General features: G+C 35.8%; 1 protein-coding gene across 18 annotated transcripts in view; it reads left to right on the top strand.

Moving 5' to 3' along the window:
• LOC142341107 (voltage-dependent calcium channel type A subunit alpha-1-like) overlaps positions 1-15536 on the top strand; it is a 294273-nt gene that overhangs the window by 245213 nt on the left and 33524 nt on the right. For 16 of the 18 annotated variants that reach the window (XM_075391999.1, XM_075392008.1, XM_075391990.1 and 13 more), the window contains one exon: positions 10114-10444. In XM_075391999.1, the coding sequence (XP_075248114.1) occupies positions 10114-10444 (331 nt within the window). Of the gene's footprint in view, positions 1-8452; positions 8604-10113; positions 10445-15536 lie in introns of all 18 variants that reach the window. The other 2 variants (XM_075392043.1, XM_075392115.1) reach the window with 1 other exon arrangement.

Below are 15536 nucleotides of genomic sequence, written 5' to 3'. Positions count from 1 at the left end.
CCCTTCCCCTCCATAGACCTCACGATAATCTGCTCCCAAACATGTCCGAAATGTCCCCCGGAACTGAACGCTTGTTATTAACACTGCAAACCCAATCACGTGGCAAACTTTTCACGCAATCTTGTCAAAAAAGAACCGAATTTACACAACTTGGGAAATTTTTAACCGACCATCTCGTGAAGATCCGTTCATCATTTCTAATAACTCGCGACTCTCCGAAAGACACTCAGATCGCCTAACCCCCCCCCCCCCCCCGCCGCCCTTAAGAATCCCGACCTTACTCGATTTTATGATGCACAGGCCCCTTTCTGATCAACAAGTAGCTTTAAAACCCCCCCTTCATTGCATATTAACAGCTATGAATGTCGTTATTTTAACCCATTTATCCGTATCACTTTATTCCTTTTCCTCCTCCTGCATTTAATCGTGTATGACCTTGACCCCTCCTTGACCGTGGCTGACGTACTTGATATGGCCTGATTGAGCCGCACTCCCACTGGCATATGATGGATCTGTGGACGTGACATGTGAAGCTTAGATGGATATTATAGATGGTTGACTGCTGACTGGACATGCGCATTATCCTTGTCATTGTTATGATGATATAAACAGTGATATGATTATTGTTTATATACTTGATATTGTTTATGATTAGACAGACACACTTCCCTGCATTGTAGATGGACAAACCATACCCTGTAGTAGATTTAATGCATCTCATCTGCTTCAGAACAACCCCCCCCCCCCAAAAAAAAACGGATCTATTCTGTTTTGGCCCCCACCTTAGTGAGCTTATAATTTTTACGCCCCCCAGGAGAACGTGCTATTTTCCAACATAGTAATGTGCTATATAACAACTAACAACATACAATTTGTAACTGGGGGCGTAAAAAAACACGGGGGGGGGGGGGGGGGGGGCAAAACAGAATAGATAAAAAAAAACTTTTATGCTGTTCCACTTTCACATGCTAGTCCAACCATGAATGACGAAGGGAGGAAGGTTAGAAGCAATGCTACGCGATTCTGCGGAACTTGTACTTCGAATTTCAGGCTTACCGCAAACCGGTTCTTTTGGTTAATGTCCGATTTTTTCGCAGTGACTTCATTGGAGTTGAGTACACTATACATCGTTTAAAGAGCAAACTGACTTCTTTAGTGAAGTATTAGAATCATACCTTAAGTATAGGTTACGCGACTCTCACGGAGTCACTGAGAAAATCCGACATTAATCGAGAACCAGGCAGCAGTTGGAGATACAAATTAGAATTTCGAAGTGACTTCTGCAGAGCCAAGTAACCTTGCTTGAAACGCAATTTTTGCAAGATTTGAAATGCCTACAGTTTCAAAATACTTATACTTAAAACGTAACCTTTACTTAAAACACGAAACGCGCACGTTTTAAATTGGCGAATGCCAACGGAAGTCAAATGAAGTACGAACTTCTTGCATTTTAACTTCTGGCACTGCTGACTTTCGGCACTTCAAAATGTGCACGTGAGTGTTTTAAGAGTGAGTTAGGGAATAAGGGGTTGTAGGAAATGTTTGAGATGTCTGAGACAGATTAGATGCATAACTATAGCTAAATAGACAAACAGAGAACTAATAATTGGAACATTGCTATCTCAGACCCCCGGACCTCACCACTTCACCTCTCCTATCCTGCCACGTGAAATCATTGTAGGACCAACTGAACGAACACCTCTTGACTGATTTGATTGGTCTGATATAAATTTCACTTTCCGAACCGAACCATTATTCTCAACAGCATGCTCCTCCATGCTCAATACTTTCGGATCCGAAATTTTGCCCCGGATTTCAATTATTTTGTCAAGCTAGCTGTGCATTCTAAAAAGGAAAATACTCATGGCGATTATTTTGAACTGGAGCGCTAAACTCAACATTGAACAACCGTATCCCCTTTTAAATAAGTCTTCTTAATTAAATTGAGCTTAAGTGCAGAGAGCAATTTAATTGCAGTGTACAAAAAAATGACACCAAAAGAAGTTTCTTAACGGGTTTGAACGTTCCCTTGATGTTTTTATAAAGTCGAGAATTGAGTGATTACGTAACCATTCGCTAGTTCTGAAAAATTTCAAAATTGTAAATTGCAGCAAAAAAGAATTCCAAGTTTTTCCATTTTTTCTTCAGACTCTGAAATTAGCAACATTCCCGAAGCTGCCGCTAATTCTATTCAGTACCGAACCAGAGCAAGTCTATGACAGTTTTTATCCACTTTAGTACTGAGTCATAAATAATACTGTCCAAACAATTTCCGTTCTTTATATTTTTGTACGGTTTTCGGAAGATGCTTTTAATGATTTTACAATGTCTGTTCTTCAAACTTTTTACGCATATCAGCCCTCAAAAACTTTTTGCGAAATAAATCATCACAGTTCAAAATGCTACTTGGATTTCGGACTGTACATTACGAGAATAAGTATGTAATCTGTAAAAATAATTTATGATTTTGTTTTAACAGTTACTTATATTTTTAAGCACTGCATATGGAATTAAATTCAAAAGAGATCGACAAAAATTGAAAATGATGCTGTCAGATTAATACGCGTTTCTCACAATTTGGCTTTCCTAATCTTCCTCACAAATTTAGTTATAAAACGCATCGCAGAAATTTATTGTGCCTACAATATTTGAAAAAAAATTAGGAAAATTTGATGCCAGCACCACTTTTTTGTTCGGACACTGTTTGACTTTTTTGAGAGCATCACAAACTAACAGATGTGGCATCAATTAAAAATCATTTTGTCTAAAATTTTAATAAAAAGCTAAATTTTAAGAATTTTGCTTTTAAAGAAAAAATTTTGATAGCAGCTTTGGCCCCAATTATGAGTGGTTTCAGTTAAAATTTTGACCAAAACTTTCTAAAATTGATTCTTTGCTGATCATTTATTATAGTTGTTGGCTTTTGAAAGGGTTTTAGGAGCAACAATTATTTTGTTTTTTCTGACATTGTCCATATCTGTTATTCAAATAAAGAGAAAAAATTTTCTTTTGGATTAGAATTTTGAGACCAACTGTCAGTCCATTTTTAGCGAATTTGTCCAATTCTTAGTCATTCCCGAGATCAGAGCTTGAGAATCAAGAGAAGGAAAAAAATTGAGATCTTTTGTAATTGTTTATTTGTTCTCGGATTTGTGAGAAAAGAAATTGCGGCTTTTCATTTTTTTTAAAAAACCAAAACGAATTTTAAAAATTAAGAGAAAATAGTTCTGTTAGATATACGATGGTGTAGAGGCACAACTAAAAAATTAGAAATTGGCTGTATTACGTACTGGTTTGACATAAACAGGTCGTTCTGAAAATTGAGATTTGAAATAAATGAAGTGCTAAAAACAATATTTGAGAATTCTTTCAGTTTAATTATAAGCTCCCAACAATGAGTTTTTTCACCAATCTGTTCATCTTTAATCATGAAAAAACAAAACATGTGAACTCTTCTGCTTGACGTTATAATTAACTTGGCAATCCTTAAAGTCCTACTTCCACAATCAATAGATATTGGATTTTAATTGAACGCCGTCTGTTCTAAATATCTGCTCTAAAATTTCGTTTACATCCGAACTCAATCAGAAGTCAAACGTTGAGCCTGTTTTCAGTCACGCAATAGTTGCACACTTATCAGAATAAGCCAAATAAGCGGCTTTAGGGCCTCTCTACCACTACCTTGGCAGTGGTAGAGAGCCTGTTTCAGTAAGCAGTTTTTCCTAAAAAAAAACCAATTCTTTTAATTTATATCATCATTCCATATCAAAAAGGAGGTTTATAATGATGAAGCGCTACAATGTATAGCATAAAATTGGGCAAAGACTTACAAAAAATCAAATTTTTCATTTTTCCAAAAAAAATCCTGATGAGTTCCTTATTTTTCGTTTAAAGCTAAAATGTTTTGCTCACTCCATAATTTTTTCATTTTTTCTGTTGAGTGGAAAAAACGCTCACACAGAGGACAACAAAATGTTTATATTAAAAAGTAGGAACAAGCGACAGAATAGAGAATTGTTCTTCAACAAGGATAATTTTTTCTTTCTCGCAACTTTTTTTGTTGTTGTTCAAATATCCAATCTTTTATCAGTTCGAGGAAATTTCAATTAAAACAAATTTCAATTGTGGTGTGTTGGGGTTGACGTTTTGAGTAGTTTGGATAGGTTGAGTAATTTAGGATAGAGAGGTTCTAATTTGAACGCGCATATCCTGTTCGAGACACCAGTGAAAACAACAAAAACAAAGTTCGACACGTAAAACATTAAATAGTTTTTAAAAATCTTGCAGGAATTCTTAAAAAATTGAAATTGTTTTTTAACGATTTACTGCCTGTTTACATTTTCAACTCCCGTGTTTAATAAAAATTGAAATTTGCGTGCCCAATTTTAGTGGGTGCATATTATTTGTTGCACCCCTACCCTCCTGACGCACTTGCCATAGTTTTACTTAATCAATTACTACGTTATGACACGTGCTCTATAGCTCGGGGGAGCATAAGGTAGTAGGGGGACACAAACAAAAAGGTCTGAGTTTTGCTTCGTTAAATAGAAAATCATTAGAAAAGTCTTATCTATGCAAAAATAGAAAACAAATAGGGTACTGAGCAGCAAAGACCTTGCCAACAGTAAAAAAAACTTGTTTTTTTTTCCAGATTTTTGTGTATTTTGAATACATAAATGTTCTCAGGAAATCTTCCTGTCTAATCAAATATAATTATAGTTATCTAAATTTATGACAATTTTTGCAAGTATATCATTAAAATTTTTTAATTTTATTAACCTCCTCAACCCCCAACCCAGACAACTTTTTCTGCTCAATGCTTTAAGCAGCTCCGTTTTTCCAACATTCGACAAACGGTTCAACTTTTAGTAGAATTAACAACTAACCTTTAAGTGCTACAAAAAGACGTTTTCGTTTTTCTCTGCAATGCGTAAGCATAAAGTGAAGAATTGACTGAAAAAAAAAAGAAGAGACTGCCTTTAATACATTTTCCCCATTTTGAGAAAAAAAAATGTTAAAACGATAATTGAGTTTAATTTGTGGATCTTTTCCGTCTGTGAAATTTCAGTGGGTGTGAATTTGCAACCCCCACGAAAACAACCCCCACGAGGGGCACAAACAGTAAAGATCCGAAATTGCATATAAAAAAGATTTTCTATAATCTTGTTCGATAATTTGGATCTTTTCCTATTGTGCCCCCCAGCACGTTATGCTTCCCCAATTACGGAGCACCTGCCATTACATACATGATCGCGTTTTTGATGTTCGTCTTCCCATAGTCAACTTGTTTGGGAGTTATGAAGACCACATTAATGTTTTTTTAGTCAATCTCTACATCTAACTATTGTTACGATTGATTTGGAAAACTTAACAATTATTAGATCTGTTCGCCGTGCCCTGATTTCACTTGAACAAAACTTGATAATTTTTTTACGGACTGTATTACCCAAGACCTTGTCCAAGAACTTGCTGCCATGGTACGGATGATGTTCAGATCTTGATTTAACACATCTCAGCTCAATCAACTTTACATAGAGCTATCATAAAAACCCTCTACAAATTTAATTACAATAAAAAGTTTCTATGGGACTAGTAGAAGGCTCGGTAATGTGCGTACGCACATAATTTTTGAACCCCACTCATCCAAATTCTTGACTTAATTGGCTACAGTATTTTATTTTTACGGTTTTTCACATAAAAATGATTTTTTACATAAAACGTCAAGTATGCCAAAGACAAATTTGAACCTAAAATATCCGTCGCAAACGTATGAAAGGCAAGGACATAAACAAGCTACAAACCCAACCCAAATATATACGTTGGTTAGTTAATAAAAAAAAGTTGAGTAAGTATTTTGAGAGTCAGAGTTCTCAGGAATCGCAAACTAAAGTTTTGAAGTAATTTCGTTTTTATAAAAATTATACCGGATTTATATGAAAAGTTTATCAAAGGAAGGCTAACATAATGAAAAATAAGATAAATAGGAGCGGTTTTTTGCCATATCTTCATAGGTTTACAGAAAATCAGTTTTTCGATCGGAAGATATGACTTGAATAAAACGATGAAAGTAACATTTTGGAGCGACGCTTAGCAAATGTTTTCAGAACAAATATTTTTTAACGGAAAACTCTAAAGACTGAGGTAAGAGAAGCATAAAGAGAGTTTTTGATGGAGATATTTTACTCTAATTTTTGTAGCTGGTCAGGTAATCCTGCTTTTGATTGATTGAATGAACAAGATCGATTTCCCATTCTCCGGTGGATCGATCCGCACAAACGGAAGATATCCCACTTTTTTAAAAAAGATAAGCGAGGTTGAGTTCTGCGCTGGAAGCTGCAAATGGTTGAAATAATTCAGGGAGTTAAACCTTAAAGACCGATCAGTCGATTGGTGGCAAATATTTGGCAGTATTATTGAAATGAGCGTGATGTAATTATAGATGAACTCAAGCACGTTAAAAATCCCTTTGTAGATGTTAAAAGCATAACTAACTACGTGACATTCGATTATCAACATAAACAAATTTGACAAAAAAAATTGCTGCAACTCATTCAGAATCGACTACTTGAAGTGATGGTTGACTTGAAGTGACTAATTGAAAAAAGGCAAAAATTTCCGTCTTTTCCATTATAGACCCCCATCCTTAATGGTCGAATAACTTATAGCCCCCCCCCCCCGCCAATCATAGTGCATAGCATAATGAGGGCTGTAATCTGAAAGACGCAAAAAAGTTAATTTTCTCCTTTGAGAATGTGTGAAAAGTCACCTTCGCAAGATAAAAAAGTGGGAAACAAATTTGTGTGACTTCCGAGGAATCATTTTTACCATCGACTTGACTCCGACTGAAATACAGACTAGGAACAAAGGCAAACTGTTTTAACCCAAAAATGTATGGAAAAAATCCAACACACAAGCCAGGGGCTAAAGGTGGTGGTAAACTAGACAAACTACCCATCGAGAAATTCGACGACTACATTCCGAGAACACCTGGCTCGGAACCCAAGAAGGGCAAACTTGTTTCGGCGTTTCCAATTGGCGAAAAGCGGTGCCGAGTTAGACGAGCGGCGTATGATGATAAAACGAAGCTGCTGTACATTGTTCTTTCTGAGTCGTCGAATGAGAACATCTACGCCACTGTTCAAATCTACCAGTTGAATGATAACAAGTTTGACAAACTCCAGCAACCCTTGCAGGCCGGGAGAATAGGGGGAATTGTGATTCTGGGTGACGGGAGGGTTGTGCTCACAATGATGATCAAAGATCCCAAACAGATCAGCGCTATGTGTCTCAAGCAAAAATGGGAGGCATTCCGCTTCGATGACAAACTGACCAAGTCGGAACCTCTGGAAACTGACCCGCTGCCTCAACCTCCCCAAAATGACAGCTGGGTCCTGAGCGAGGCGGGCGGAAGTTTCTTCCTTGCGTGCCCGGAACAGCCCAAACTTTGGGAGTACAAGAAAAGTGGGAATCTGAAAATTGAAAAAGAGATTCCGTGTATGAAAATGGCACAACTTGAGAATATGAAGTTTTTCCCAGACAATAAGACATTCATCACAATACACAGAGATAAACCATATAGATGGGCTGATCGAATGTGCTATCATTCGTTCATTCACAAAGTGATGGACGGCAAAGCGAAGAAGATGATGAAAATTGACCAAGTTGATGTTGGAATGTTTGCAATATTCGACAAGACTAAAGTCCTCCTTAGTAGAAGGAAACCGCTCTGGGATACCCTGGATTTCTTGGTAGTAGACTACAACTGTCCAGATACAATTAAGCTGATAGATAGTAAATGCAAAATGATTCGTCCGATGCATATGATTGGACCTGAGAAGGTGTTGGTATCGTTAGACGACACAAAAGATACAGAATTCGGTCTAATGCAGCTTTCGTTTTAAAAGTACACGTTCTGTCAAAGATATTTTCTATAAAACGTGCTAAACAAATGGAACGTAAGACAACAGTCTAAAACTTGAGTCAAACTAAGAGACATCGTGAATTAAACTTTTATATAATATAATGTGTTGATATTTCTGATCGCTTTTCGTACTACGAATGAATAGAGTGAATGTGGCTATCTCTTGTGTTCTATCCAACCCTTTCTATGTGTTGCCACTTCTTATTTAGAAACAATTTTAGGGACGAATAAATTGATCGTTATATTGACAATATGCAAAGCCTTGTATGTTTCGTCAACGAAAGCTCACCTTTAGAATTTTGGAGCGATAAGAAGTTTACAAAACTAATCGACAGGTCTTGATTTAAAAGAAAATAGCGTTTTGAACCAAAAAATGAGGCAAATTTGATTCGACGATGACATTGATTTGTATAAGGGAAGCTCGAAGCACTTTCATTAATTAGTAAATTTGGGATCTGAAACAGAAATAAAAATTTTAGTGGGTGGGTGGTATGTAAGTAAGTGTTTGAGGGGTAAGAGTGGTTGTTGCAGATGTGCGACTGGGGAGAGCTGGCAGAACATAATGCTGGCGTGTAAATCGGGCGCCCTTTGTGACCCAAACTCGGGCAAAAAGGACTTCGAGTGTGGTAGCTCACTCTCAATCGGATACTTTACCACATTCGTTTTCCTTTCATCTTTCCTGGTAAGCACACAGACACACAACACCCGCCCAAACTCAGACATAATAAACGTTTAAAAAACACGGAGATCGTTGAAAGAGGGCACACTTCGTGACTTGCGTGTTACGTCACACGCGTGATCGTTTCAACAGTCAATGCTATTTATTGATAAATTTGTCCTCCGTGTTGCATGTGACATGCATTGTGTAACGTTTACAAATGACGCCATGAGCGCATGACATGCGAAAAACATCCGCTTGATAGACACCGTTATGGCAGAAGAGATGACAAAATGATGACGAAATAATTTGTCACTCATTGGAATTCGAGACTGACAAATTAGCAGTCAATACATTTTTGACAATTTTTTTTCAGTTTCTGGATATAAAGGGCTCTATATATGTCAAATGTTAACAAACCTGAGTGCGGAGTGTTTCTAAAATCAACTGCAGCAGCGTTTCTCAGTTTGTTGCTGTCTCTGTCTTTTTGTTTCAGTCAGTCAGCAAATTTCTGTTTATTGCTAAGCTTCTCTTCTGTTCTTCTCTTTCAACTTCATGTCCACACTATCTGCCTTTATTACTCTTGTACTGTCTGTAGCTACTTGGCTTTCACATACCGAGTTTCTCGTCAATGGCAAAAGTGTGCTACCTTACTCGAGGCCTGAGGGTTATTTCATGCAAGCGAAAACCAATCAAATCAATGTTTGGGGTCTGGGTATGGTAAAAAATATTTTAAAATGCTGCGGATTATTATAGCTAATGACCTTACAAAGTTAAGGAGAATTGTTCATCACTGCTGTTGCAGCTGTTCTTCGCAAGAGTCATAGCTTTTGTGACCATCTTCTTAATAAAAATATACCAAAAACCCTGTATGATGGGACAAATGCAATGAGTTTTGAACTTTAATTGCAAGTAAAAAATATGATCATGCCCGTTTTGTGTTAAATAATTTGGTGAATGTGATTGCTTGCGTCCAGTGCATGTGATTTGTGGTTAATGCTTATTTCATTTCCCTTCTTTCCGTTTTCCTTTTAGATAGGTTGTCTATGGCCGTATTCTTGTAGCTTCACAATGCTCATATCATACTAACAGCAGAGTGATTGAACACTTGGGATCGGTTTTAAAATTTCAATTCTTTCGTACTATAGCCCAACTCAACAACCCCCACATTCACCCAAAAAGTGGCTCTCTTGGAAAAGGAAATTCTGCTTTCAAAATTTTGCCGGAGTCTTTGGCTTATCCAAACCATCAACCCCCACCCTTTTAAGGCCTCAGTGATATTCTCGACATGGTCTTGTTACAGTAATTCAATTATTTGTATTTAACTGCTGGCGCGCTTGCCAGTATTTGCTGGATGTGATGTTTGAACTTTGCTAGTTTAGCACATACGCATCAAGCTTTGTTTCACATCGTTGCGTTTAAACTGGCGCAGTAACCTACTACGATGGTGTGTGGGCTATAGTAAAAAAGAAGCAGAACAGGAGCAACTTTGGTCCATATCTGATTCTGTTGTAATATTGAACTTAATTGACAGATGTTGAACTTGTTCGTGGCTGTCATCATGGACAACTTCGACTACCTGACGAGGGACAAGTCCATTCTGGGTGCCCATCACCTGGACGAGTTTCTCAGGGTCTGGGCGGACTATGATCCCTGTGGGTGTGGATACATCACATACGGGGACATGTACGAGATGCTGAGGACTCTGTCTCCTCCGGTGGGTTTTGGGCGCAAGTGTCCCTACAAGCTGGCCTATCAGAGACTGATTAAGATGAACATGCCTTTGGACAGTGAGAACAGGGTCCACTTCACCACCACCCTCTTTGCCCTCATTCGCACCTCACTCCGCATCAAACTGCCTTACGGTCAGTCAATAAATTTATTCGCCGATTCATGCTTAGTGCAATCTAGCCTGAGTGTATGTCTAATATTGGAAATTTCAATTTGTTTTTGTTACATAGCACATTACGATGCCAAAACTGTAGGTTCTGTGTAAAGTTTCCTGCTTTTAAAATTGCTTGGGGCATTGCCATAAAAATTTAAAAATTTCATCGATTTTGGAATTATATTAACGCTCCTGCAAAAAATCAATAGGAAATATAACCCCACGATTAGCCTCATCATCGAAGTCCACGTGGTCAAGAATTTACTCCTGATTTAAGGAACCAAATTTTCATGTGAAAGTTTTCTATTTTTCCATTGTCCCTAAAGTTTCCTCTTAGAGGACCAGAGAAGCATTCCATTTGTTACATCAGCGAAAAATTTGCGCTGTATATAAGTGGTTTAAAAACCATTAAAACTACCAACAATGTTTTTATTCACTAAAATGAGTATTACTTAAATGAGGAGAGTTAAAAGATGATAAAAGTTTCTATTTGAGTGCAAATTGACTGGAAATTTAAGTTTACTGGAAACAAAAACAGTTCTTTTCTTAATGTATCAGTATTTAGTGTGCAACATTTTAAGTCTCCATACTTGGCACTCTAGTGTTAGTCGAAATTTTTCCCGTATCACTCTCAGCCTAGATAGGAATGTCTAATAATAGAGTAATATTTCATTGAGTAAATTATAAAATATTGACTCTAACTCATTGATTTTGGAGACAAACAATTGGTAACATTCAATTACGATTTATTTTTGGGTGATCTCGTGGTTCTCTTTGTCAACAAAATATTTCGAAAGTACTTTTTGGGCCATCAAGACAAAAAAGAACAGTAGAAATTGTTAAGTTTTGGTTCGAGCTAATATGTAAATAGAAGCATCAGCAAAAAGTTATTATAGATTCGAGAGAAAGTTACATTTGACAATTGTTCTAAATTTATTTTTATCCATTAGTTTTTGGTATTTCATTTTGCAGTATAATTTTGTTTAATTTGGAAGAATGTCGAAATTTGTAAACCATTTTTCTAAAATAATTCGTCTTTCTGTACAATTGGAAGGTCTTCATTGTAGTGCAGGGAAAAAATCAAACACATGGTATTTACAAATGGTAAATGGTATTTAATGGTATTTACAAATGGTAAATGTTTTTGGCAAATGGTATTTACTGTCCGTTAAAGTAAGCTTTCATTTAAAGTAAGCGACTTCATGTACAGGAAACTGCCCGATCTTTGCTTGACTTTGAGCGCTTGTTTTTCTTTATCAAAAACTATCACTTTTACTCAAAACAAAGTTCATAATTGAAAGAAAAAAGAAGCTTGTTTAAGTGTTTTTCACATAATGTTCCGACCACCGCTCATTTGCATTCTTAACTTATATCCCCGCTGAATCAAGTAGAGAGAGGAAGATAACATAATATTAATGGTTACTTCAAGCTTTGTAATATAAAGCTTGATGTAATGCCAAATTAGGGAAACATTAATATCAGTCTCGTAAAATGACTTTTACTTGCTAGTTTAACAAATAAACTAAGCAGCACAATTCACGTTCAGTTGAAAAAAGAACTCAACGCTAATACATTTTCACAAGCAGAAGAAACATCGGTTTAGTGAACTAAACAGATAATTTTTCTAAACAACGGAAAAGGTATCCAAAATTCAAGTTCTATCCATTTTTCAGACCATACTTCAAATATTTTGGTTATATGAGAAACAAACGACGATGAATATCTAGCTTGGTTAACCGCTAGTTGTTTATTTTCGACTTCTCAATATCAAATAAGATGTATAAGAGTGCTGGAAATACCAATTTAGTATGTAGTCAAAATGACATCAAGAAACCAACTTCAGTGGCAAAGTGTTAGAGTTCAGCGAAAAAGTTGCGCTGTGAAGTCTTCAATTATTTTTACTTGGTCGTATCTAAACTCGGGGAAGACAACTTATAAGATTTAGAAAAGAGCATTTTTTTTTAAAATTAAAACCTAAAAAATTAGCAGCCAAGAACCAGAATTTAAATAATTTTACTTTTAAGTCAGCTTTTGATGATGAGCAAAAATATACGGCGAAGTCGGACAAAAATCAAAACATGGTATGGTGTTAAATTTATCCAAACAAACATGTTATGTTGAACATATTCAAATTATATATAAAAGACAAACAAAATTTTGCGCAAAACTGGCGAAGAAATCCAAAAAGGATAAACAACGAATTTTTCGCGAAACTAAAAGAAAATGGAAATCAGTGCCATAAAAAAACAGTTAACTTTGTATTGAAACACCTAATTGCTTTTTAAATTTAGTATACAAATTACTACATTTCAAAATTAGTAACCAATTAATAGTATTCGATTTATGGAAAACTGCGATTACGCTCATTTCTTTATTGCAGTTATCGACAAGAGATTAAAATTAACACCAAAGCAAGTAAAAGACAACAAATGAATTGACGTTTGAAGATTCAAGAGTAAATTTTACGTGTTAACTTCCGCTACAAAACGGAACGATTGAGCCACTATGACCGCTTGTAAAATTTGATGAGAACTGTTATTCAAGAGATTAAGAGAGAAAAACTGAAAAAAAATACATATACGGAAGGAAAGAAGTTCTGGTGTCTTCGTAAAACCAGTATCGAAAAAAATATTCTCAATGAAGAATATGACCATTAATCAGATTCACGTGGGTTCACTAGAAAGCAACTGTAAGTTTTCGTTTATGAGATTAATATACGAGTAAAAAAGTTGCAAAATTCACAAATCGATCATATTTTCAAAGACAAAATTTTTCGAAGTCATAAAATCATGAATTAACCTCGAACAAAACAGGAGTTTATTGATGGCACCTTTGAAAATTCAATGCCATTAGGTAGACTAATTGAAAATACCACAAAAATTACAAATTCAAGCAACGCAAGAAACAGGCAAAACGAAATTCAGTGTTGTGGAAGCCTAAAACCATAAAATTGTATTGGAAAACGCTTGTGAATTTTCGCTTATGCTTCGTCAGATAACTTAGTTGTACCTTTCAAACCTTGCATTGACTAAAAACGCTATAGAGGTTGTTGTGCCACATTATAGAGCTAATTAGTCCTCATATTAATCAGCAATAGCAATCAGACCACTAAGCTAACAAAAAAATGCAGACTGAATTCTAAAATTGAACAAAGTGCCAAAATCTAATGAGACCCTTATATAATAATCACAAAATTGAATGAGCTCTTGAAAAAACTTTTTATAGTCTTCGTAATGTTTTAATGAACCGTCAATACTCAAATAGAAATTTCTACCCATTTCGAGCTTTCTCTTCCCTAAATTATGAAAAAATTTGGAATTAAAGTCACAGGAAACAACAGCTGTCCTGTCATCAACACAAACAATAGCATCATGCATTATTATAACATTATTACATGTTTTATATTAGACTTACTATTATTAAACGTATCAGCTTAAAAAACTGTAACAAAAATTGATAAGAAAAGCACTGAAAAAGGCGGTCAAATTATAGCACGTGAAAAAATTTATCTGTATATTCCAAAAATTAGTTCAAACAAAACTTCTATATGCTTGAAAGGAAGTTTGAAATGATTTTACGCTTTGAAACTGGTCATTTTTTTCTTATGTTGTTATTCTAGCGTTACTAAAATCACTGCGTCAAAATGTCTCCCCAAATAAAAAATCTAAACCTTTTTGCTTATTGTTGTGCAACAATCAAGTCAGAAGTGAAACTTAAAACACGCACGCGCAAGTTTTACAATGCCGAAAGTCGCGAGTGCAAGAAGTTGAAATGCCAGAAGTTCTATATACTTAGCCAGAAGTTGAAATGCCAGAAGTTCCTACATACTTAGCCAGAAGTTGAAACGCCAGAAGTTCCTATATGCTTAGCCAGAAGTTGAAATTTTTAAAAATTGACTCCAAAAAATCTAAAAAGCGTTCTTTATTTAAAATTAATTACATTTATTAAATACAGCTCCAGTAATTGAAAACGTATTTGGTACGAAAACCATGAAAATCATTGTCCTATATTATTTTCATTGTGTTATCGACAGGTTCGTTGATATATATTTGAATCATCATTGCAATGTTGTAGAGAGTATTTGGGTGATATTCTTCCCCTTTAACTTCGAATTTCTCTAAAAGGTTTTTTCCGTTTCTTGCCACTGCTTTTTGCCACTGTTGATGCATATAATTCTTTCCCCTGCAGAATTTGTATTTTGGATTTTTCATTATGTAATGTTAATTGTACTGTTACTGGTTTACAGGAGGATGAGAGTACTGATGGGTGAGGGTGGGGGGGGGGCTTGCAAAAACGGAAAAATTCCTGGGGGATGGAGAAACGGAAAAAATCTCCTGTATGAAATGAGGGCTAGGTCTTGCCGGACCTATGAATTGCGGGAAAGTTTTGGTCGGCTTGGTCAAGACTCCTGGCGAAAATCAAATTCATATATGTCCCAAGAAATTCTGGGTGTTCCCTTTTTAACTTGATTCCATCGTTTCCACAAATTGTGCAACCACCGAATCTTGTCATATGTTGTTTTTGGAATCATCATCGGTCATTCTTTTTCAGGGACAATTGGCTCTCTTTTTATATCAAACAGAAAAATCAAAGAACAACGAAATTGAGAAATTGTTTTGTTCCTATAGTGCTTTGGAAAAAAAGAGCCATTTGTCTGCGAAAATGATTCTCCTTTTCATCAATCGGAAAAAAATTCCTAATTTGATTGTTTAATTGGTTAAAATCAGTTCTGAAAGCGTCCGACTAAACTAGCACAGTGCTTGTTTTAAAATTGTTACGTGAATCTGCAGAAGTCACTTCGAAATTCTGACATTATATCTCGAACCGCTCCGCGGTTCTCGATAAACGCCAGAAATTCTCAGTGACTTCAAGCAGAGTCACGTAACCATTACTTAAAAAAAACATTGACTTTTGTCTTTATCGCAACCAAAAACGAGTTGGTTGTTCCCGCAACTTAAAACTGATAAAAAAAACTTTGCAAACTGTCTAGAACAATGTAAATGAATCCTTATCTACATTCTCTTTCATTTTATGGTTTACCCCTCGTTCAAAGAATAATCTTCTTTCCCCAA

The sequence above is a fragment of the Convolutriloba macropyga genome, chromosome 1 (genome assembly GCF_964194025.1).
Source record: "Convolutriloba macropyga chromosome 1, txConMacr16.3, whole genome shotgun sequence".
Taxonomy (NCBI): domain Eukaryota; kingdom Metazoa; phylum Xenacoelomorpha; order Acoela; family Convolutidae; genus Convolutriloba; species Convolutriloba macropyga.
This window is presented reverse-complemented; position numbering and strand designations above follow the sequence as displayed.